Consider the following 26,461-nt stretch of genomic DNA (forward strand, 5'->3'; position numbering starts at 1 on the left):
AGAAGATTAGTAAATCTTTTATCTCCGATAGGCTAAAGACGCAGAAATGAGCTAGCTCCTGGCCTAGGAATTAACTTCATATGAACTTTCTTGGCAAAACCAAGTTAAAGAAAATAGTGGCTAAATAAAGATATGAAAAACATTTTTCATTAAATTAAATCACCTAACCATAGATACCTCTTACCAATGATACCCCTGCGATTAGACGTGCAAAATTATTTCTTTCCATAACACACAGCTAACTAGTAGCATATCTCACTGTAACTAGTGTGTTTATTAAGAAATGTTTTAAATAGTGAGCCGCTCTGACATCCGATCTTGCTTATTAATTTTTTACTGAAAATTTGTAAATTATTAATTTTGTTTTGTTTTGTTGTCAATAGAAATTGTAATAGTAATTTTTCTATGTTAAAACGCTGTACTGAAATGAGTTGATGCTCTCTCTAGAGAGCAAGTCGAGTGGCTGTCTCTTATACACATCTAGATGTGTATAAGAGACAGGTCGAGTGGCCGAGCGGTAAGGCAGGGGCGTCGCTAGCTCCAGCCTTAACATCGGCGCTGATTCCAGTCACTCCTCGCTCATGTTCTTTTGGTAGAACCTAGACATCTCGGATAAGGACTTAAAATTGATGTCCAACTTGTGTGGATGAGTTGGTGGCGCCTTAAGCGCGCGAACTGTCATCCAACGCTGGATTGTGTTTTGCCTCGACTTGTCTCGTCAACAATCAGAGTTGTTTTGAACACTAAAATAAACTAGGCCGAAGAATCCCACAATGATTTAATACGTGCAGGAAAATAGTACGGTAAGTGTAAGTATAATTATATAACGACATGATGTTTAAATTTAAATCTTACATAAACCTAGGCTAGGCCTAGTAGTATTATTAGCATGCCTACTACTAGGGGCCCTAGCTCAGCGTGCGACAGAGACCTTAACCATGCTTAGGCCTGGGTTAATTGTCTGCCTCCATCGCTAGGCCTAGCTAGTGGTGTAGGAATATCCGTGGTGTAGTCCAGGAAACGATGGTCACCCTTGAGACGCATTCATACAAGTAAAATTTGTTGGGAAAACAGCTTTCTGTGGCTTGTATAATTTATTTGACAACAAAGTCAATCAAAGATATGCAGGCAGTTTTATGCATGTGAATGTCACACAAACATTTATTTATGGCCCTCTTTCCCTGGTCTCAATTATTTATACAACTAAAAGCTGTCTGTAGTTGCTGTACACCTATTTTTCTATCCATTTTGTGTGCGAATTTGAGTTGAGTTTAATTAAGTTCCCCACCCCCTCACTTTCTGTAACTAGACTATCATTATAAATTTACTTTAGCAGGAATAGATGAATGAATAATAAAAAGCAGACCTGTTTTCATCAACACTGATTATTTTCTAAAAAGTATTGAGTGGGTTGAAACAATGGAGCCAGGAATAACACATGAAATGATACCTGCGATGATGACACCTGGGAAGATGACACCTGGGATGATGACACCTGGGAAGATGACACCTGGGATGATGACACCTGGGAAGATTCCTGGCATGGCGACACCGGGCATTATGACACCTGGAATGATGGTTCCTTACATGGTGACACCAGGGATGTTGACACCTGGATCACCGACACCTGGACTTGCACCTGGTATCCAGCCTGATATTTCAATTGCTAATATTGATGATCCTGAAAGAACGGCAACAGGAGAGGAATCTACAAGGTAAGCAGTTGGCCAGGGTCAATCCAGTATTTCAAAAATTAAGGATTAAAGGTAGCAAGTTTTGAAAGGTAGTAAATTTGCTGTATATTTTTGTGCTTTCAGAATGAGTGGGCTCCTATGTGTCCACCCCTGGTTCTGCCAGTTAACCTGCTTTGAAATTCTACATGCATCTACTGTACATTGTTGTTTAAAACAAATCACCTCTCATGTTTAGTTGTCATACTATCAAGATATATTAATGACATGCCATATCATTATTATTATTACAGCAAGGAAGTGTTCGCTGTATACAAATCCCCACCAATCTTACCAGGAGCCAAACCACACCCGGGGGATATTGTGGAGGCAGCTTCTTTGGCAGTAAGTTTTTTAAATTTGTTTTTGTTACGAGAGAGATGAACATATATGGATCATTCACAATCATCAACATATTTTGCAAGATTAGAAACTGTACAATTTTTTGGTACCTCCTCCCTCCTGTCTAAAAATGTATAAAAAATGTTGATTTTGCAAAACTTCTACATTGTTTTTTGTGTAGTGACCTGAAGTACAGTACTATATTTGGGTTCATAAGAATTCTATTATACCCATGATTGTATTATAATTGGTCGTAAAGGTCTGTTTTATAAATATTGCAAGTTATTTTGAATTAAACATTTTTCTCTCATGGGAAAGAGTACAAAGTTGTCTACCCCTCACCCTAGCGTACTGTTTGTTCACTTGTGAAAACGTTGATAAATGTGAACGACCTCTTAGCCAGCCGCATATGTGATATGAAAATTTCTGATGATTCAAACATGCCCTGAATAAGATTTTTATTGTATAGATGACAAATATTTATTTTGTATGAAGGTTTACAGTATAAAAAACAGTAATAATTCTTTGAAAATATAATAATGTTGTTATTTTTTTAATTAAATGATTATTTAGCTTGTTTTATTGTCATTACAGGATTTGCCATCACCTTCTCCAACATATAATCTACAAGATTCTTTACCCAGTGAAATAATAACATCAGGAAAACTGAGTAATCTCCAGTTAGAGGGAATTCTATATGCTGTAAGTTTTTCTTGTTAATGGTTTGCTATACAGGTAATTTCTACAAAATGTGTGTAATACTAACTCCTTTGATTACAGACTAGAGGTTGAAACCATAGAGGTTTTCATTACAAACAAACATCATTTACTCTCCCCATACATTAAAAAACTGCTTTGGCCCCTCAGATCCTGTGTCAGGGGCATATTCATCGGGGAGCCACATGTCAGGTTGTTGACTTCACAAGTGAGGATCTCAAAAAAGGCCAAAAGATGGAGACCTAAAAGAGTTGTTTTCATCCATTTATTTATTACCTTATGAAAGAGCTGTTCGTGCTTGAAAATTGGTGCTTTTTTCCTTATTATATTGTTTTCAAACCTTTAATAATACATGTCGTCTTCTTATCACCTTTACAAACTTACTAGTTAATTTGTTTCAGCAATAGCTTGACATTCTCTAGCACAAACTTGTTTGTGGTTGTGATAGATTTAGTGTTCCAGAGTCGCAACGAGGAAACTTGTACCATGACCTCAAGAATGTTGATAATAATTTGTGCCTCCCGTCATAGAATAGACAATAGATCGATCCTCCATCTTTTGTGACGCTTCGTGAGACGGGTGTCTAGGGTAGGGGGAGCATAACTCCCGTCAGGAAGAAGTCAATAATTTTGTCGAGGAATACTGCCTTGAAAAAGCATTTTCCGTCTTTTCTGCCATTTCCAAGCATCTGGAGGTTCTGATTATTATTGAAATTTGCTAAGCTCATCCTAACCATGGTGAGGATGAGGTGTGGACTTACCATTGTTCCCCCAGCAGGCAGAAAATTTTTGGATTTGCATATGTGTGTACTAATTTCAAGATGTAATTTAACCTTTAATAGTACAAGTAGGTGTATGGTAATGGATTATTAATACTGTACTTAACTTCGGATTTAAATAATTAATGCCTGCAGATGGCTAATAATCACTTTAAATTGGTCGGTCTATATGATGTTTTTATAGTGGGTGTTTTATTCACTTAACGTAGACTAACGTCTTTACATTGTATTGTTGCTCTTAGTCTTCGTCTGTCTCCTTTTTCTTTTAACTTTCTGAATATGCTACATTTTGAAATTTCTTGTTCCTTCATCGGATGCATAAAATAACTGCCTGTCTGTGTATACTGCAATGTACTAATTTATAATAAGATGTTATATAATTGTTTACCAACCTTATATTTTAATACAGTGTCAGAAACACCAGACTATTCTACCATCGGGCTATAGAGCCGGTTTCTTTATTGGAGATGCTGCCGGTGTGGGTAAAGGCAGACAGGTATCATTTATATATATTATATATATATATTTTTTTTGTGGAAGCTATTTGGTGCAGTGGAAATGGTTTGGTTTCCCAACCTTGAGGTTGGGGTTTCAGTCCTTCGCTGTACATTTCGCTTTCAAAGTGGCTCTTGGGTTAAAACAATTATTTTCATTTGATATTTCTTCAAATAATCATTTTTTGTTATTGTCTGTTTTTTTCTAATTAAAAGGGTTTTTTTTTCATTGCAGATTGCTGGAATTATCTTGGACAATTATATTCGAGGTCGCACAAAGCACATCTGGTTTAGTATATCATCTGATTTGAAAGTTGATGCACAAAGGTTAGCGTAAACTTGTGCCTGTATGTACATACATATATACATGACAACAGATGAATGGGGTGTGTGAAAGCATCCATGTTAAAGTTGCATCTAATTTTAATTCTGATTCAAAAGTGAAAAATGGTACACAGTACACCACAGGTGGGCAAAATCACTTTGGCTAGAAAACATCTTGTTTTTTGCGGCCCAGCACCGATCATCTGTAAAAAGTAATACTAAAACGTACACAAATGCCACGTGTTGAACTACTGTATATCCTGAGACATACTACTTTTTTTTTTTTTTTATTGAAGTCACCCCAAAAAGGCCCAAAACCACTTCTATGTAAGGGGTTACTTAATTAAAGATTTATATGCCTTGAAATACTTGTATCTAGGGCTGAAACATAGCCTCAGCCACTACTACTAAAATCTATGGATATACATAAGTTATATGGTAATTTTACCTTGTTGATGCATGGACACAATGTCTTATGATTCACATCAATAAAAAAAATAAATCATAAGACTTGTATCTAAAGATGGCTGACAACCAATGACTGCCCAGTGAAAATAGGTAATTTTAAAAACAGACATTCTATTTGAGGTCTGCTAATATAGGTTAATATCAAGCTCCTAATTGTCACTTATAAAAATCTTCCTAATTTACTCTAAATCTGAAGTAACATATTTCAATAGCTTACTGTATAACCATATTATATAGTTGATGTAAACTGTTGAATTTTAACAGCCTCTGAATGTTTCTTTGAGCATCACTGACATTGAAATAATGGTTGTACTTTTTTATTGTTTTTAGGGATCTTAGTGATTTAGGGTGCTATCTGAAAGTTATCGAGGGATGTAAACAACTTGATAAAGAAACAAGGTAATCCTCATGTGTATGTCTTATTGTCCTTCACCATCAATATCATTATCATCATCATCGTTATGATCGCTTCTGTCTTTATTTTTCAGGGTATTTGGTTTGCCAGCGGATTTTAAGGAAGGTGTGATATTCAGCACCTATGCAACGTTAGTTTCTTCCGTCCAAAAAGGAGGTGAGCGCAATTGAAAATTACAACACTGAATGGTTTTGTAGTTTAGACAACTCGATCTTATAAAGCCATGTGCAGATTATCAAATATTATTTGACATAAACCAGTGATGTGCCTATATGTTTTCATGATGACATCACTTCATAACCATATAGGCATATTATGACTATATGTAGCAAAAGCAAGCTAAACCAGTCATTTCACAAAAATTTATTTTTAGTTATCATTACAGGGTTAAACATTAGAATGAGAGCTATAAAATGGTAAGAGAATCATTTAAATCTGACATTACGTTGGGAAGTTACAGGAGTTTAAACATACAGAAAGAACAATATTTGAGAAATCACTCTTCAAAGTTTGCAATTTTGTGCATTTCTCAGGCAGAAACCATCACCAAATCGATTAAAAATTGTTGTTTTAACATTTAAAATAGGGAAAATAACAACAGCATGATGTATAGGTATACACTATAAAGGTTAGTTTAATGCAATAAAATAGATTTAAACAATTTTGACATTCCAGCATGTTTTGGCCATTATCTCTGAAACATGATTTGCGACGAGTGACTGGTTAGGCTTGTGTTTGCCACATATGTGGACATACAACATCTTTTTGTCAAAAAGAATTGTATAATATGGACAGAGTGTAAGACATTTATATTATGCTGATTTTTCTTGGTTTTTTTCTTTCATAATGATTTATTAATTTGCATTTCTTAGGTGCAATAAGTAGTAGTAAACAGTCTCGTTTGGATCAGCTGATTAAGTGGTGTGGTAACGATTCATTTGATGGATGCTTGATATTTGACGAATGCCATAAAGCTAAGCATTTTGTCCCAGTGAGCATTTTTTCATTTATTTTCTTGTTAATTTATATATGAAGTTCTACCGAATGTCTAAAATATGATGCATAAAACAAACTCGGAAGCATGTGGTGTAAGCCATATGAGGCTCGCCATCCCAAAACCATTGTACTATCTCTAAATGTTAAACTGAGTACTTAGCATAATATTAAGATCTGAATCTAAATGTGGCAGTATTGTATACTTCAGTACAGTGAAGCCATAATATTTTACTCATAACTTTAGCAATAGTAAGTCAAATCCAGTAAATGACCTATCATTATAAAGCTTACGTAATGTGGAGAATACTGTATATTAATAAAAGTAAATTAATTAAAAGTAAATTAATTAAAAATTAAATTAATTATTAATAAAAGTAAATTAATTAAAAGTAAATTAATTAAAAGTAAATTAATTAAAAATTAAATTAATTATTAATAAAAGTAATAATTAAAAGTAAATTAATTAAAAATTAAATTAATTATTAATAAAAGTAAATTAATTAAAAATTAAATTAATTATTAATAAAAGTAAATTAATTAAAAAGTAAATTAATTATTAATAAAAGTAAATTTTCCTGTTTTGGTCATTGATGCTGGTTTTGGCATGACAAGCCCCATATTGATTATAAATTCCAAATTTTATCTATTCATATTTAAGAGTCTGAGGGAAGGCAAATCTAATTAGTTTGTTTTTTAGTTGGCCCCTTGGCCTAGCAGAAATATGCTAGATCATAATTACTTTTACCATGATGGGAAGGATGAGTATGATTCAGATGTGGTGGTGGTGATGATGATGATGATGACTAAATGTATAACTAAAGCACATTAAATCACATTCATTTATGATTGTTGAGCGTCAACCTATTGTAATGGAGTAAATCCAGTAGAAGTTGTTTTAGATGATAATATACAGAGATTTTATCAATTTCTTTAAAAAAAAATGTAAAGCCAGATAATTATCAGTTATTTTGTAACCATTTATTGGTTTGTTTTGTTCAGGGAAAAGAAAAGAATTCTACCAAAGTAGCATTAGCAGTAGCGTCTATACAAAGGTAGGTGGATTGTTCTATATACATATACTATGTACTTTAAATAGAAAACACATGCTAAAATCAGATGGATTTTGATAAGGCCCTGATGACAAGAGCAAAATGTTTGTGTTGCTTAAGTCCAGTCAACCAATCAACCCTAAATTATGAAAATAATATTTTGTTTATTTTTCCAATACCAAGATACTGTACTTTTGAAATTTATTATGTATGTTATACCTATTGATTTTAATTTAGTGGTTAGCATTTTACTTGTCAGAATGCAGGATCCCCAAATATGAAGGAGACAATTATTACTAATAATATGTTAGACTTATATAGCACTTAATGCCAACAAGGCCTCTAAGCGCTTCACACACTATTACCAAGTGCCTTGCCTAAGGACTGTCATCAGTTATTCTCCCACTCTTTTTCAATTTAAATCTCTTCTGCACCTTTTTCCATAGTTCATAATATTTAAGCGCCAAGATTCAGGTAAAGAGTGCTATATTCACAATTTCCTAGAAGAGATGAAATTGAGAATCCTTGACATATGTAAGCTTAATAGATTACTAAAATAGAATGTTTACTAACATTTATAATGTTAGTGAGAAAGTATATCAATAATCTAAAAGAATAATTTGAATTGTGTATATTCTTTTGCAGATTGCTACCTAAGGCACGTGTTGTGTACTGTAGTGCAACAGGTGTCAGTGATGTAAAGAACATGGTAGGTCAACCATCAAAAAAAAGAAATTATTGTCAATTTTAAATAATGCTATATTAAAAGAAGTAGTACTGAACGTTTCAGAGATTAACAAATGTTGTATTTTGGTTTTAACAGGCTTTCATGGAGCGACTTGGGCTGTGGGGTGATGGAGCTGCATTCAAGACCTTCGGACAGTTCATTGATGCTATAAATAGACGAGGCCTTGGTAAGTCAGAAAAATAGGTTTTTCGGCGCCCGGAGCAAAAAAAAAAGTAAATTCTTTCATATATTCGGAATTTGGAAGCTCGTATCAAATTTTTTTTGTAATTTTGGCACCTTTCCAGTTTGGCACCCCCACTTTTAGATTTTCGTATGGAAAAATTTAAAAATTGAATCATGAGTCTGTTTCGTAAATACTTAACTGGATAAACTTACTAATTGCCATTGTTCGCGAAACAGAACACCCCTTCGAAAGTTAATAGAACAGTCTGACCCAGGGCGCTACGTACAAACCATCTCCCTAACAATATTCCTCATTACCCATTCAACAGTGTTCGTATAAGGAGATCCCCTTTGTGAAAGAATTTAGTGGACAGTAGATCGCTATGCCTCGTGTGGGGGCCCAAACCGAGTGTTAAGCTGGATAGACACTTGGAGTGCCCTTTATGTCATTCATCTAGCAAGGCGGAATCTTGTGAGGGTTGTGCATACTGGCCCCCGACTAAGTTTGCGGCAGCTCTTGATTTGGCAGCTCAGTCTGGGAGTTTGTTTCCAGCTGTGTCGGGGGATCATATCATCAAAAGATTCTCCTCCGTGTCCGGTTGAGCGTCTGCCAGTCTCGAGACTCATAGACTACCAACATCACAATTGATTTGTGTAATTTATTTAAAAATTACAATATTCAATACCTGAGATGTATGAGAATGCTGACTGAAGCTTGGTAATTTGTATTGGAAGGTATTGCTGAGTTGCTGGCTATGGAAATGAAGAGTTCTGGAAGGTACCTCTCAAGAGGGCTGAGCTTTAAACAAGCTGAATTCTGTATGGTTGAAAGTGTTCTCAGCGAAGACCAAGTGAAGATGTACAACACAGCTGTTCATGTCTGGTGAGTACACTTGGGCCTAGGATTGCCAATAGCAATGCCCTAGAAAAATTACCTCTGTTGAGGCCAGTTTGGTTTTGGTGCTCTAAGAAGGCACTAATACATTAAGTGTTACTTTGCGATACACTGGCCTTTTTTTTTTATATCAATATGCTGTTAATAATCTTGGCAAAAGTGGCCTTCCCCTACCCCCTAAAAAGCCCAAATTGAGGCTTGGGTAATCCCTTTCATGAGATACAAGATACAATATAACATTTTTTGTCTCCAGTTAAAATAAACGAAGAAATTACAATGCTTGCTAAAAGAACAATTAAAAAAAAATCACTAAAATGATAAACATACAGACAAGATGCTCAACATAACCTAAAGTCATCATGAGGATTAGAGAGTGGAGGTTGTGAGAACAAATCATCTTGTAACATTTAGAGTAATCCCTGCGATTGGGAGGCAAGCATCTGAACTACTGTACCAAGCTATTCAACTCCACATTAAACAATCTTTATATTTATGACCCTTTAATTACTTGTAGCCTATTTCATGAATACTTAATTGGATGAATTGATATGCCAGTTCCCACTTAGAAACTTTTCTTGAAAATAACTCAGGCCTATATAATGCATCGATGTTATGTAACCGGACTTAATTTTAATTTGACTGTCAATTTTTCTATAATTAGTTGTAGAAATAAATAATAATAAAATTTGTCACAAATGAAAATGGCCAATGTTAATGGGAGTAATCTTATTATGTTTGCATCTAGTAGTCATTGGAAGTGTTCTTTGTGGAAGGACAAACATTAGAATGTAATGTGATGAATAGTGTAAAAGCCAATCCACAGTAAGTAAAGTATAATTTTACTCCTGAAGATAGATGTTGAAAATGATTTTGTTTGTGACTCAATTAGGAATGAACTGAGAAGATCGCTGCAATCTGCACTGGACAGAACCAACACTGGCAACCCCAAAATCTGGTCACTCTACTGGTCAGCGCATCAACGGTTCTTCAAGCAAATTTGGTGAGTAAAAGCAGCAAATAACAATACAGCAACAACATTTTATTTTATTTTATATTTCACTCATTCTATATTCTACATCTGGACGAGGACAACATTAGCTGGCTTGTAACCATGGACATACCATTGTAGCTCCTGAGATGGATTCACATGAACAATTCTATAGAACTGCTGATTATAAGTACATAACAGGAATAATACAAATATCAAAACAATATCAAATATCAATATTTCATTAAAAATATAGTTGATCTTTCACATGTTGACTGAGTTTCCTAAATTGAAATTCTTTAGCACTTTACATTGTTACCTGTTTATTGGTAACATAATTATCATACAACATGTGCAACCTCCTATGCAGCCTGTGGAGTATTCCTGGTTTTATTTTAAACTGAAAATTTTGAGATGTGTAATGTTTGCTTATGTTATTTCGAACAAGAATAAAGGAATAAGAAAGCAGGTAGGAAATGTGGACTAGTTTGAAGGGTAGGGGAAGAGCATGATTTACATGCATTTTACTAGCAAAAACAATCATGTCTTAATACAAAATTGGCTGGTGGTATTTGTTCAATTGTTAAGGTATATGCATTAGAATACAGTATTAAGTTTAATAACAATAATAATGATAATAATAATAATAATAATAATAATAATTGTTTATTTGTCCTCATTTGCAATTCGGAAATTTGGGCCAGGCCCCTGAGGAACTGTGGCAGCCGCAGTGTAACGCCAACGGACTTTACTACAGCATATAATGGACACTCGAGGAACCAAGCAATCCAACTCGATTTTAAAACCTGACGCTGGCCAGGTTTGGTCTGGTGTCTACAGCACAAAAAGCAGGAATAATGATACCTCTCATCCAGTTGCTCAACTAAGTTAATTCTTAGTCTGCAAGGAAAATATTTGTCACTATTTTCATTTGAAAAGCTATTTGCATTGATAAATACACAAATATTTAAGTATTAACTTTTTATAAAGGGTTTTAATGCTCATTAAATTTTATTGCATTAGTGATGGGTACTCGTATCGCAAATTCAAAATTAGTTTGATTTAGCAGAATGTTATAATCAGCTGTTTCATTGGCTAATCCTACAGCATGGGTGTCAAAGTACCTACAATCCTGAAAGAAGCCAACAAGGCATTGGATGACGGATGCTGCGTTGTCATTGGACTTCAAACAACTGGAGAGGTAATGAAACAAATTATTTGACCCAGTAACTTCTGAGTATACAGCAACTACATACCTGGGGAAGGCGGTTTGCCGCAGCGGTTTCCTTTCTGGTTATTGAACTCATGTCAGGAGTTCAAACCACACGATGATCATTCTGTCCGGCCGTGCTTTAGATACCCCAGCTTGTACAATTGATGGGATGTGAATTGGTTCAGGCTGTGTTACCAGCCCTAAGTGCAAGTATTTCATAGCATATAAATATAATAAATAAAAAAAAGTAACCCATTTAACTAGAAGTAGCTTTCAGACCTTGTTCGGTGTAAATTCAATATTTAAAAAAAAAACATTAAGCATAATACACAACTCAGTAGTAAATTATTAAAACAATTAGTGTTGAAAATTATTAAGTCTTAACAGTTACTTCTACAGTTTATTTCAGTGCAACCACCACTGTACGCTACAATATCTACCATGTTGTCTTTCAGTCAAATCACTCCATTTCACTCGTAAGTGCCCAACTCTCAAAAACTACCGGGGTCAGATTTGGGCCTGAGAAATGTAGAAATAACTGATTGCCATTGGGGTTTTTTTTCAATCAATTTAAAAAAAAATTCTTCATTCCAGGACATTGTTATTGTCTTATTAATTGTCTTTAATGTTCTACTTTTTTAAAAATACGATCTGAATGTTGTAATTATTTAAATTTTGTTATGTTTTGACATAACATAAAAGTGTATGAGAAAAATATTTTATAGTATTAAGTTTCAAAGTTTATATTCTATAATACTAGGAAAAATAAAAGGTTGTAGACGTCTTTGTAAAATGTGACATTCACATAGGTGAACGTCAGTTTTATTGCATTTTGACCAATAAATGCTAATGGTTTTATATTTGTCTTTTTGCAGGCAAGTTTAGAGAGTGAACTCCAAAGAAAAGATTCACAGCTTGTAGGATTTGTGTCAACAGCCAAAGAGATTTTTTTAAACTTTGTTCGTGAATATTTTCCAACAAAAATCAATTTATCGGTAAGTTTGATGGAAGTGAAGCATCGGATGAATCCATCTCTATTCTCTGTAAGTGGATATCAATATGGATAGATGTAAAGAATGTTGCACGCACGGTATCACTTTGCATTCTCTCAGTGTGTGTCGGCTTTACGTGTTTCCAGGCATTCTGTTGTTCATTACATACATATGATATATTACAATATGTTTTCACAAACAATTGCTAATCAAGGTTGGAGTTGAATAGCTTGATGGGTATAAAGATGCTTGCCTCCCAATCCCAGGGCCCTGGGTTCAAATCCTATCACATTCCAGGATTTTTTTTTTCGGGAAAAGACAACTCCACACCAATAAAAGCTTTGTTATCAGACTTAGTTTTTGTAGAGCATCACGTGTTTGTCATAATGTGAAGGGATTGCCACCAGCTATCTAATAGGACAGTGATTAAGTCGCAGTTAGCAGTCTGTGGCCGTGTGCCTAAGGAAATTTAAATATAAAGATTAGAGTGTTAATATTATAATTATTGTTGGAATGCTATTACTATTATTTCATTTTAGTATTATTATTATTGAACATTATAAGCCTATTATTAATAATAATTAGTTCCTTACTTTCTTATATGAATTCTGTGGCTAATTTTCCCAGACACCTCAGAAATGTGAAGTGAAGGTTGATGAGTGGAGCAAGACTGCTCAGGATCTGCTTCTCAGCTTTGCAGACAAGATAGGTTTGCCCACCAGGTTGGTATAAAATTCTTTTATTGTTTTTTAATTTTTAATCTGATGTACTGAATTAAACATGTACAAAGAATTGATATTTTTAGAATAAATAAAATGTGTGATATAAGCAGTAATAAAATGAATGTCCATTATAACACTTAATTGCATCAGAAATTAAACTTATATCATTCTCAATTTTTTTTTTTTTTTTTTTTTTTTTTTTCAATTTTTTTGTCTGTCTGTTGCAATAGCCAAACACAATAATTTAATAACTGTCATTCCCTGCACCGTTTAGTAACTTGCCAATCGACTAATGACTTAACAATTCACTTTTTTTCTGGTCATGCTTTCTTGCCTTGCTCAGTGGTTGAAAAGAAATAATTTAAGTGAGTGTAATGTTTATGCTGAGGCCTAAGCAAGTATACAAGCAAGTACAATTTATGAATACACAGTGTCTGTGTATTACTGTAATATTATGGACAATTTGTGTATAATCTATGAAATGTCAACATCTGAGTATAGTGTGTCATTTTTTAATTATTTCAGTTCCTTAGATGAGATCATTGACAAATTAGGAGGTCCTGGTAAAGTAGCGGAAATGACAGGAAGAAAAGGTCGCATGGTTAGCACAGCAGATGGAGTTAAATATGTGCCCAGGTCTGGAGATGGAAGTCAGCTTGATAGTCTCAATGTTCAGGAGGTCACAATTTTTTTTTAACTTAAAAATTAATTTGTTTAGATTGCCATCTCAGGAAGTATGAGATAATAATTATTTTCCCATTGCCTAATGTATGTTTAATAGTGACCCAATATCCTATTGTAATTAAATACCATAACATTAAATAATTCCTGCACAATATTTTCAAGGTATTTGTTAATTTTTTCAGCGGAATAGTTTCATGAACGGAAGAAAATTGGTAGCAATCATATCAGATGCTGCTAGTACAGGTGGGTATACATTTGCTAGCGCAAGTGGGTGTAAAGCCTTTGAATTTTAAGAGGAGGATTGCTCACATTAGATGTTGCTAGTACAAGTGGATGTATAAAACCGCCAAGTTTGAGGAATTTTCTAGCACTGCTGGGTGTAGGAAGTTCTAGTTTAAAAAGCAGTGTTGCATATATTGGAGGTTGCCTGTTATTACAAATGGATGTAGATCATTTTAGTTAATCAGGGAGATCCGGGGGTGGTCAACTGGGGGGGGGGGCTCCAACCCTTCCCCCACCTCCCATCTTCAGCTGACAGCAGCAAAAAGAGAAGACAATCAAACCAAGTATTAAATCATTTAGGATATAGCTAAATCTCAGAAGCACCAAGGGCATTGTCTCACTAAACCCCACTCTATGGACGGATGCGATAAAATCCCCTCCCCTAGCCATGGTATGCAATTGCCACTTTGTGCCAACCTGACAAAACTTCTGGGTCTGCTGCTAAGCAATGTTCATTTTGGAGGCTGCTGGCACAAGTGGTTGTTAAGTGGCTTCTCAGTTTATATAATGAGCAACTATACTTGTAATTGGTTTCTGTTCTTTTTCTGAATGGCATTTTGTATGATGAAATTATTTCTATTTTAATTACTCATTTATTGATTCAGTTAAATTATAATTTGTTTCTTAAAATTGCAGGAATATCCTTGCATGCTGACAAAAGGGTTTCAAATCAACGTCGGAGAGTTCATATCACAATGGAGCTGCCTTGGTCCGCAGACAAAGCAGTACAACAAATGGGGCGTTCACATAGAGCCAACCAGAGCAGGTAGATCTGCCAGCTACGAAAAATAGGGCAATTAAAAAAAAAATTTATGTGCTGGTGTTCCAGTCAGTCTAACATTTATTTTTCCTTAAATTCCTTCAAAATTTGTTACAAACTGAAGCTCTGTCCACACTATCAAATTTTCTTTGACATAAAAAACTGTTGTATGCCCATATATGGTCACGATGTGCCTATATATGGTCATGATGTGATGTCATCATGACCATATTTAGGCATATCACATATTAAAATGTTCATGAAAATCTTATTTTCCTGCATTTAAAATTGCGTCCATTCACTAAGTTAGTTGCTTCATTTCTGTAGTAAATTTGCGTGCACATAAGGTGTACATGATTTAGATAAAAAATGTGTGTGTTGCGCGTATAGAGTACTACAGTGTTACGTGACGATACCATGTGATACTGGCAACCGACGCCATTTTCTCCACTGACAAACCATAGATCCCAATTTCTAATGTAATTATAAAGAAGTTGTGTCTTAATTTTTTTTTTGTAAATGCTAATTAATGATTAAGTGTGTTTGATAACTAATATAATGTGAGTTTTTTGTGTTTTTAGTACATTTTGATAGTAAACTATTAGGTTTTAAATGCCTATACCAGAAAGCCATTCTAAACCATTAAGATTATGAAGTCATTCAGGCGTAATGAATGGTAACCAACGTCCAGAGGGCGCCACCTGGCATTGTGACGACACGACTATGTTACTTTATAAGACAACCCCCTGTTTTTCAAACGTAATTTGCTATTTAAAGCCTCGTCTTATAATTGAGAATATACAGTAGGTAAATTGCAGAAAGTGATAGAGCTCTAAATGTGACTACAAATATTGAAATTATGTTGCTAATTACATTTCAGTGGTCCTTTGTATAAACTGGTCACAACAAACCTTGGAGGTGAGAGGAGATTTGCAGCAGCTGTTGCAAAGCGGTTAGAGTCCCTTGGGGCACTCACAAAAGGTGATCGAAGGGCAGCGACTGGAGCTGACCTCAGCAAGTTTAACTTCGATACACAATACGGACGTGCTGGATTGCGAAATATGTACTTCGCAATCAGTAATGTATGTTCTAATAATCAGTTTATATTAATTAAATGAATTACTTGGATAATCTGATTTGAATATCATGCATTGCTCTGGATATTTTTTTTTATTCAGTGTCAGATATTCTGTTATTCATATTGTAAATTGTTAGAGAAATGCTTATGAACTTATGCTACAAATTGTTCCTTGTTGCCAGATCTATTCATAGAAATCAATTGTTAATTGGATGAATAATAATAAACTATGCTATTAAACAACTGATCATTCAAACAAACAACCAACTAACCAGTCAACCAAACAAAATCAATTAACCAGTCAACCAACTTACCAATACCAGTCAACCAACCAACTCATTAAACCAACCAACTCATTAAACCAACCAACTCACTAACCAATTAACCGACTGACTTACCAATTAACAGTCAGTCAAACAACCAACTTACCAATACGAATCAACTAACCAGTCAAACGAATGACTTACCAACTAACAGTCAACCAACCAACTAACCAGTCAACCAACCACTCACTAACCAGTCAACTAACCAACCAAGCAAACAAACCTGTCAACCAACTAACCAGTCAAGCAAACAACTCACTAACCAGTCAATTAACTAACCTCTCAACCTATCGACTAACCAGTCAACCAACTAACTATAACCAATTAACTAGTCAACAAAACCAATCAACCAACTAACCTTTCAACCTATCAACTAACTAACCAGTCAACTAACCAACCAAACCATTCAACCAACTAAACTGTCAATCTGTTGAATAAACAGTCAACTAACCATTATTAACCATCAAATGAACAAACCTGTAAACCAAACTAACAATCTACCCAACCTATCACTCAACGAAACAAATATGTCAAACAATTCATAAATTGTATTAAATGTAAAATTGTTTGGTATTTAAATTGACAGAATCACATTGCAGGAGGTGTCTCCTTGGATAAGCTTGCATCGCAAAAATTGAAATTCTCAGAATTTAATGCACAGATGATGGTAAGAAAGACATTTTCCAATTTTAATTCAACAAAAATTTAGCCTCTGCACTGAAATGTCAATTTGTTTTGCATCTTCACTTGCTCTAGTTTTTCATACCATTAAAAAGATTATTTTTAAAAAGATTTTACACACATACCAGTATATACTTTGTGGAGGTGGTTTGGCGCAGTGGAAATGGTTTGGTTTTCCACCTCTAGGTCATGGTTTCAATCCTGTGCTGTGCATTTCACTTGTGTCCTTGAGCAAACCACTTTTCTACATTGCTTTAATCCCATCTTTTTAAATGGGTACCAGCGTCCCACCCAGGAGGTACATCACACTCTCATTTGCTTCACTCAGGGGTGGCGCCAGGATTTGCCTGACTGGGGCGGGGGGGTGGCCGGGTTCCCCGCCGAGGGGGCCGATTCCTCCGACGAGGGGTCAGATTTCCCTGACAAAGGCAATGTGGGCGTGGTCGAACTTCGATTAAAAGGTTTTGAAAGTGGTCCAGGGGGGGCGAAGGCCCCCGAAAATGTTAGCAATTTAGGGGTTTCAAAGGCTTATTTAAATGATTTTAGAGTCTACTAATATGTAAAAAATACATATAATTTTTTTCCTCCCCGATAAATTGTGCTTTTTCTCCCCGACGGGGGTGGGGGGTGCAGCACTCCCCCCACGGGGGGATGTTTGCGCCCCTGGCCCCCCCGCTGGCACCACCCCTGTTAACATTACTTAAAACTGGGGATAAGGTCCAGCTCCCAACCACTCACTAACCAGTCAACTAACCAACCAAGCAAACAAACCTGTCAACCAACTAACCAGTCAAGCAAACAACTCACTAACCAGTCAATTAACTAACCTCTCAACCTATCGACTAACCAGTCAACCAACTAACTATAACCAATTAACTAGTCAACAAAACCAATCAACCAACTAACCTGTCAACCTATCAACTAACTAACCAGTCAACTAACCAACCAAACCATTCAACCAACTAAACTGTCAATCTGTTGAATAAACAGTCAACTAACCATTATTAACCATCAAATGAACAAACCTGTAAACCAAACTAACAATCTACCCAACCTATCACTCAACGAAACAAATATGTCAAACAATTCATAAATTGTATTAAATGTAAAATTGTTTGGTATTTAAATTGACAGAATCACATTGCAGGAGGTGTCTCCTTGGATAAGCTTACATCGCAAAAATTGAAATTCTCAGAATTTAATGCACAGATGATGGTAAGAAAGACATTTTCCAATTTTAATTCAACAAAAATTTAGCCTCTGCACTGAAATGTCAATTTGTTTTTGCATCTTCACTTGCTATAGTTTTTCATACCATTAAAAAGATTATTTTTAAAAAGATTTTACACACATACCGGTATATACTTTGTGGAGGTGGTTTGGCGCAGTGGAAATGGTTTGGTTTCCCACCTCTAAGTCAGGGTTTCAATCCTGTGCTGTGTATTTCACTTGTGTCCTTGAGCAAACCACTTTTCTACATTGCTTTAATCCCAGCTTTAAATGTGTACCAGCGTCCCACCCAGGGGGTACATCACACACTCATCTGCTTCACTCAGGGGTGGCACCAGGATTTGCCTGACTGTGGGGGGGGGAGGCCGAGTTCCCCGCCGAGGGGGCCGATTCCTCCGACGAGGGGTCAGATTTCCCTGACAAAGGCAATGTGGGTGTGGTCGAACTTCGATTAAAAGGTTTTGAAAGTGGTCCAGGGGGGGCGAAGGCCCCCGAAAATGTTAGCAATTTAGGGGTTTCAAAGGCTTATTTAAATGATTTTAGAGTCTACTAATATGTAAAAAATACATATAATTTTTTTCCTCCCCGATAAATTGTGCTTTTTCTCCCCGACGGGGGTGGGGGGTGCAGCACTCCCCCCACGGGGGGATGTTTGCGCCCCTGGCCCCCCCGCTGGCACCACCCCTGTTAACATTACTTAAAACTGGGGATAAGGTCCAGCTCTGTGAGCCCTGTGGCTCGGCAAGGATTTACTTTATAGGTTGTAATGCAAATTCATAACCATATTTTGTGACTGACCAGTTGGGAATATTGGATGAAGTACTCCCCCCCCCCAACCCAGCGGCTGTCAAATATGAGACCAAAATAATTATGGTGGTGGCATGCACAACCAACCCCAAAATCTTTGAAATCTATGTTATTTTAATAGGAAAGTCTTGAACTGATGGCTTTGACTGACACCTCATCTCTGACTACCAAAGTGTTTGACAGAGACACAAGTGATGTTGGGAAGTTTCTAAACAGAATCCTCGGCTTAGCTGTTGATAGGCAGAACCTGATATTCAGCTACTTTACAGAGTGTTTGCAAGCTGTAATATCTGCAGCTAAGAAGGAAGGGAGGTACAGTAGTTACATTATTGTAAATTGCAGGCTCTATTCATTGACTTTTTATTATTAATACAAGAAGTGTAAATTCCATTCTTACTGATTAAAATAACACTATAAATAATTCACTACTAATGTTAGCTACACAGAAAAAAATGAATAAAAAACATTATTAAAATCAGAAATAATAATAATAATAATAATAATAATAACTGTTGAACTAAATACACTGATAACATTTGGTGCTGGAATCATTTCGCCAAGATTATTTTTATGATCAGAGACCTACATTTTTTCAATATTAGTTTTGTGTATGGCAGTATGACAAGTATTTATATCAAGTAAATATCTAAATATCAAAATAAATAATCAAAATATTAAGAAAAATAAATAATATATATTAATATAGAGACGGCAGGTTGTAAACTGGCAACTTGGAATTATTTTTGATAGGTATAATGAAGGTCTTGTTGATATCATAGCTCCATCCATTCAGATAGTAGGGGAGCCTAAAGTGGTTTTCACCGCTGCACAATCTAGCATCAAAACAACGTGAGTATACTTATCACAGGGGTGGGCATAAAAAGGGGTTAGAGAGCCAAACTCAATTTTACATTTAAACACTGAGGGCGCAAGCAAAACTATGGTGCACTGTGCATGTAAAAAAAAATTTGTACTGCTTTTATACACCTTTATGCTCAGTTTTAATGTTAATTTTTTAGACTGTAACAGCTAGGGTTTTTCTAGCCAAAGATCGTAGGCTGGCTGCACCTATAGGGTTTTATAATTAATTTTTTTCAAACAAACAAAATTGGTGTCGTGGCCTGTGGCAGCACTTTGCCCAACGCATGCACATGTTTGTGTATGTTTTTAGTGTCGTTTTGTGAGACTTTAGCAACAATATCCAAGTGGTGGGGCTTAGCGGAAAGGTTCATTGAGTGTAAGTTGGCAATCCTTTATGGCTGAATGTACTAAAAAAGGTAGTTTCCTTATGACTAAATTTTTGTATTTGAAACCACATTGGATGTAAACAGAAATTGTGAATCGTATGACTAAGTGAAGTATTGGGACTCGTCCACTACTGAAGGTAGAAAAATATTGAAAATGCTTTATAGCTGAATTTGATTAAAAATTAGGATTTCTCTGCAACTTATGTAAGCGTAGTCGGGAATTGTTTTTAAAGGAATTTTTTTGCCGTCTTTTGCAGTTGAATTCAAATTGTGTTTTCTCATTCAAGTATGTTTTTAAATGTTTATTATCTACTTCTTTTTTTTTTGATCAGGCATGTTATACTAAAGGTTGATCGTGGATTGAGTTGGGAAAAAGCATTGGAACGCTTTGGAAATCATAGTGGAAAGCATGACGGATTCTACTGCTCCCGTCGCAAGAATCATCACGGCCAGTTTATGTACTTATTAGCAACACAGAAACTCAATTCCACACATCTGTTTAAGATTGCAAGGTAAGACAGGAGTGTGTAGCAAGTTCTGGCCACCATATAGTAGAACAATTGTTAGACCTGCCATATAATATAACCTCCATGATATAACTGTTATCTGAGTAACTAATTGTTAACAGAGTAATTAGCATAAGAATGTGACATTATTTTATACTTTAGTACAGAGAAACCATAAAAAATAACTTTGGCAATTATTAATTCGATTCCAGTAAAATGATCCATCATTTTAAAGCTTATGTGGGGAATAAGAATACTTTTCATTTTTTTTCACTGATGATGGTTTTGGGATGGCCAGCCTCGTAATAAGATAATAATAACTGTCATATATGTACTAAAATAATTTATATATAACTGTTTTATGTGTATTAAGATAATTTTTATTAACTGCCATAATGTACTAAGGTTATTGATATAACTTTCATATATCTTCTAAGACAACTTAAAAACTATACTGGATCTATATTGGTATTTATTAGTTTATTTGTACAAACTTATGCTTTACTTGCCTGACTCTCATTTTTCCTGTATTTCATATTATGTTTGTCTAATTTTTTTTTTCTTTTTTATGTTTTTTTTGTTTATGTCTGAATAGAACCACATGAAAAATCCAATTAATAATGTGAAACAAATATTTGTGTATGAATGTTTTAATAGACCTAATACTGGAGTTTCGGGATTTGATGAAGAAAAGGCTGAACTGTTTTCAAAATATTACAAGGTTTCCACAAACACTGCACGTAAGTTGTAGCAACCAATCATCTCTTAGCATTAAAACCATGTGCCAAATGTTTTTGGAGCAGGGGATTTGACCAGTGGATGTTCGATGTCCCCAAAGGGGCCACTGTCCCCCGACGAGAGCAAAGTGGGTGTAGTCGAGTGTTGCTCAACATTTTTTGAAAACAGTCCAGGGTTAAAGACCCAAAAAATATGAAAATTTAGGGGTTTCAAGGCTTATTTAATCAATTTTAGAATATTATATGTTGAAAATACTTTAAAAATAATTTTTGTTCCCGAACAAATTGTCATATTTGTTCCTGAGGGTGGGGGTAAGCTCTCCTAGGTCCCCCACTGGCACCACCCCTGTTATAGAGTTGAACTGTATCTTGGTGGTTAAGATGCTTGCCTTCCAATTCCATGACCTTATTACCCTAAACTGCATATGCTTGAGTATAATGTGTTAATTTTTTTCCTTTAGAAACTGGCTGGCAACAGTTATATGAAAGTGCAAAGGATCATTGTGTGCATGGGCCTCGCTGCAAACATGGTGATTCTTGCATGGGTGAGATAATGCTTTTGTGATTACTTCCATTGTCATTTTAAGCTCTGTGAAAAATTTTAAAGAAAGTGGACTACAATAGTGTTGTTATCAATTACTAGTTTTTTCAATGTAAAAATGTTTGTTTCCATTTATATGATGTTACAATAATTTCCTCAGTGATGGGGAAAATTTGTACTTTGTGATAGAAGTCTTCCCTCCAATTAAAGACCACTTTGGTCTCTAATTAGAATAAGATATCTAAAAGACATTTGTTAATTTGGAACCACAGAAAAGTGGTGTTTAATTGGAGATGTATTTCTCAATTATTTTATCAGAAGAAGTGGTTTGGCGCAGCAGGAACGGTTTGGTTTCCCAACCTTGAGGTCAAGGTTTCAATCCCTCGCTGTGTATTTCACTTGTGTCCTTGAGCAAGGCACTTTATCTTCATTGCTTCCTTTCACCCTGGAGTATAAGTTGGTACCTGAGGAGGTTCGAGTGCAAAATTGTGCTGATATATTTTCATGCGGCAAACTATGGAATTTTATCCATAGGTGTCGTTCCAATGACTGGGGTAATAATGTGGTAAAGTGCTCTGAGACTTAGTAGTGTAGAGCACTATATAAAAACCTACATATTATTTTTATTGTTGTTATTATTTATGACATTGTTTGCAATCTGTTCGGTTTGTATTCCTTTATAGTTGGTTCACGTTGTTACAGAATGGATTTATTATGTGGTGGCATATTGACACTGATGTCAACATTAGAGAACACAGTTGCTACACATGCGGACAGACTGCAGCTAAGGTCGGTTCTACTTACATTATATCATTCTTATACTCATTGATGTTATTGAGGCATGCCATTCCAAAACCAGTGTACAGTACTGTCGCAATATACTGAACTGTTTAATTTATTTTTGATATGTAAACATTTTATTTGTGATTAGATAGGCATAATACCATCAATTTTAACTTATTTCATATATTATATATTTTTATGCATTAAGAAAGAACATAAATAAACTTATTGTTATTTTTCGGAGTCTCCTCGATGCCTCTGCGTTAAATTTTGGATAAAAGCAATTTAAAAATTTTTTAAACATTTATTGTTATTATCCAAAAAACTGTAGGTTATAAATTTTTAATACTCTTGTAGACAAATTAGCATTAGATTAAAATTTACTGTAATTTTATATTTATCAAAAGGCTCATATCATAATTGAGGATATACTTTATAATAATTTTTATAATTGTACGCTTGATGTTTAGTTGGATGTACTGTGTTTTGGTTTTGTTGCAGTAAAGCGCAGTGTAATCTACGTGTAGTACGTGTCCAGCTTGATAATGGAAAGAAGCTTGTAGGATTGCGATACCCAGCACAGTTAGTGGATGTTGCACAAACTGCCATCTCTGAACAAAAGCAATTTGAACAGTTACAACTGGTATGTAGGGATGCCTACATAAATTGTTAACATTGTTTGATATGCCTCATTGATTCCAGGTTTTATGTAGTTTTGTTTTCATTCATTTGACCAAGGTCTTATCTGTTACCAGGATAGGAAGCTGGCTGGTTTAAGCCGTCTAACTTGAATTAGCCTTATGTGTGGTATTGTTATGCTAATGAGCCAGATAAACACAATCTGCACATGCTCAGAAAAACAAAACTTTCCTTAGCCACACTGCGTATCGGCTAGGCGTACAGCTAGGCCTAGCCGAGAATTACGGTACGGTAAAACAAAGTGAAATGAGGGTACTAATTTGCATGCATTGGCATGCAAATCAATCATACTTGCACACTTGAAAACAAATTAATCTACCAAAAAATCACCTGCTAGTTAAGATATAAGGCAAGTATGTTCACAAATTTGATTTTAAAGTGATGTGATTTTGTTTTGTAGTATTACAATGAACATCACATAGGCTAGCCGGGCCTAGGCTATGTCTAACTGCTTATAAAAATGCAGAAAAAAGACCCAAAACAAATTAGAATAAAGTTATGAACTAACTAGAACATTAAAATTATTCATATGCTTACTACTTACCTATATAAAATTAAAATGTATTGCTCACAAACACCAATTTTTGATTTGAATACGCCTTTTCCACGAATCGGTAGACATCTTGAAGTGATGACAAACAAAGTAAGTCAGTGGTGCATAACCAACGAAAATAAGATAAGCTTTGAGGCTAAATTCTTGACCTCATGTTATTTAAAAATTCATAACTCCATAACGGAGGGTCGTATCACATTAATTTTTCCTGGAAAAAAAAAAATGAAAGAAAGACAATAAAAAGTTTTAAAAAATCATAATTTCCTCTCTGAATGTTTTATATAGACATATGATGGAGACGGTTTGTTGCAGTGGAAATGTTTCAATCCTTCACTGCATTTCACTTGTGTCCTTTAAGCATGGCACGTTGCCTTAGTCTACCCAGCTGTAAATGGGTACCAGCAGATTTCTGGGAGTAACCTGCGGTGGACCAGCATCCCACCCAGGGGGAGCATCATGCTCTTATCCACGTCACGCTACTTGAAACTGGGATAAGCTCCAGTTCTATGAGCGCCGTGGCTCGGCAAGGATTTACTTTTTTTTTATATATATATAGACATATGGATTTATAACAACAAATTAGGATTAATAAGAATGAGAAAAATTGGAAAATCCTGCAAAAACTCTGGTGGCAATAATGATAACAATAATAAAATATTTAATATTAATAAATACTTCTAGTGTTTAAATTTGTAAATGAAATTATTTATTTTTGTTGTAGATGTGTAATAGCGAACAGACTTGCAGTGTAGTACCAAAGGCAGTCAAAACAGCACCATTAATTTCTATAGAGGAACCCATATCTGCTGTTGATAAGAAGTGTTTGAACAAAGCAATGACTCCACCTCTGACTATCAAAAACTTCTTCAAGCCTGTTGCTGAAACACCAAAGAAAAATGGTACATTAAGGGAAGTAAACGAGCTGAAAACACAATGCAAAGACACGGTGATGCTTGATGCTAAATGTGTACTTAATTTGTGTAGTCCATCCAGTGTTGAGAAGCAGATGAATAAACGTTCTTTACCTGTTGAAACAGGAATAAAAATGCAGCCGACGAAGAAAACAAAGCAAATGAGTCTGAAGGGAACGTTGACAAAACAAACTGAGAAAAAGATAACATGTCCAATTTGTGCCAAAAGTTTTGAAGTGACAACAAGCAATGTTGATATCAATAAACACATTGATAGTTGTCTACAAGGAGCTTAATACAGCTGTTGTTAATAATAACTACCATCTTTTATTTTATTCAGATAGGGTCATCTTATGTAAGACAACTTATTACCTATCGTAAGGCTATACTATTTTTATACCTTGTTTTGCGAACCGGCTCTCCATTGAAAATTATGATTTTGAATAAAATATGGTGCACCCACCACTGTGACACAATGGAAATATCTGGGGAAAAAAGTTTTTTTAATTTATTTTTATTTTGCCCATCACCACCTTGGAATCTCCCTAAATATAAAATTTATATTTCTTCAATTCAATTCATTTGATTTTGTTGGTCCAACTTATTTTTGCCTTGCTTTTTACTTGCAGATTACTTTAAATATGTTAAAAAAGGATACAATATACACATTGTACAGATAAGATGAAAAATGGGTTAAAACAGACAGTTAAAATTGCACAAAGTACAGTATAAAATTTGGAAGTAAAACATCACAAGCATTGAAATTTCAAATAGAAATAAGAATACAGTAATACTAAAATAATTAATTTTATAAATTTAAACATTTATAAATCCGTACTACACTGCTTACATTGTAGCTTCGCATTGTTTTTAGATCATGGAATAGGATACCAAGCTAAAGCAAAAGAGTGCCCTTGGTAATTTTTTTTACCTTGCACACTCATTTTTTATTTGTTAATTAAATTCTATTTTCTTTACTTAAATGCTTTTTGCAAAAGCTTTTGCTAGTAACAAAACAAAATTGTATATCATTTTTTTTCCACACTACTTTGACTATCTTTAAAAATTTAATTTTGCCTAAACAATTTATGAAGAAAGTTTAGCTGAAGCCGTCAAATAATTGCCTTTCTTGATGAATAACCACCACACCAAATACAATATCTTGATAAGTGCTGCTCCTAAATATGTACCTTGGTGAGGTCTTTTTTGAAAACCCAAAACTTAATAAGCCAGTTTGAAGGTCAATTGATATAAACAAACATACAACACAACGTAGGTTTATGTTGATTGACTTTGGATATGGGAATGCGCATTTCGAACTGCAAATTGGCATTGAAAATACATATTTTTCAGCATTCCTTGAGGTTATCAGTTATCTGATTTCTCACAGAATGACTAAAGTTGGAAACAGTAGCGTATCTAGGGGGTACATGGGTGAGGGGCACACGGCTCCCATGAATACTTGCACACTACTCCCCCCCCCCGTTGCACGCCCCCAAATAATCACTCTCAAGTAGTTAAAAATCACCTGAAATCACCATATTTTGCGAGCTAGTTCCCCCTCACCTAATCATCGAGCCCTCCACTTAACCTTTGCGGTCCTATC

At 35.0% G+C, this 26,461-nt stretch overlaps 1 protein-coding gene across 5 annotated transcripts; it reads left to right on the forward strand.

Moving 5' to 3' along the window:
• Positions 1-656: 656 nt before the first annotated feature.
• On the forward strand, positions 657-26,461 carry LOC117118697 (protein FORGETTER 1-like). 5 transcript variants are annotated; one of them, XM_033263358.1, is made up of 30 exons: positions 657-803; positions 1,334-1,715; positions 1,985-2,075; positions 2,667-2,774; positions 3,977-4,063; positions 4,297-4,388; positions 5,184-5,252; positions 5,342-5,424; positions 6,141-6,259; positions 7,264-7,316; positions 7,959-8,022; positions 8,137-8,227; positions 8,959-9,106; positions 10,008-10,118; positions 11,214-11,307; positions 12,195-12,314; positions 12,939-13,033; positions 13,559-13,712; positions 13,900-13,960; positions 14,636-14,765; positions 15,640-15,841; positions 17,976-18,056; positions 19,000-19,190; positions 19,629-19,727; positions 20,458-20,637; positions 21,289-21,371; positions 21,830-21,913; positions 22,593-22,698; positions 23,194-23,335; positions 24,666-26,461. In XM_033263358.1, the coding sequence occupies exons 2-30, from the start codon at positions 1,420-1,422 to the stop codon at positions 25,149-25,151; spliced, it is 3,720 nt and encodes a 1,239-aa protein (XP_033119249.1). In that variant the 5' UTR covers positions 657-803; positions 1,334-1,419; the 3' UTR covers positions 25,152-26,461. The 5 variants fall into 5 exon arrangements, with proteins under 5 accessions (XP_033119249.1, XP_033119248.1, XP_033119247.1 ...); XM_033263357.1 differs by lacking the exon at positions 17,976-18,056 and adding an exon at positions 16,747-16,827 and having other exon boundaries at positions 1,337-1,715; XM_033263356.1 differs by having other exon boundaries at positions 1,337-1,715.

This window comes from Anneissia japonica, unplaced genomic scaffold (genome assembly GCF_011630105.1).
Source record: "Anneissia japonica isolate Jap-2015-1 unplaced genomic scaffold, ASM1163010v1 scaffold287798_len100336_cov166, whole genome shotgun sequence".
In the NCBI taxonomy this organism is placed as follows: Eukaryota; Metazoa; Echinodermata; class Crinoidea; order Comatulida; family Comatulidae; genus Anneissia; species Anneissia japonica.

Coding starts and splice junctions, on each gene's coding strand:
- LOC117118697 (XM_033263358.1), top strand. CDS start 1,420: ATGGAGCCAGGAATAACACATGAAATGATACCTGCGATGATGACACCT. Junction 9,107..10,007: donor AACACAGCTGTTCATGTCTG/GTGAGTACACTT, acceptor TGACTCAATTAG/GAATGAACTGAGAAGATCGC. Junction 23,336..24,665: donor AATTTGAACAGTTACAACTG/GTATGTAGGGAT, acceptor TTTTTGTTGTAG/ATGTGTAATAGCGAACAGAC.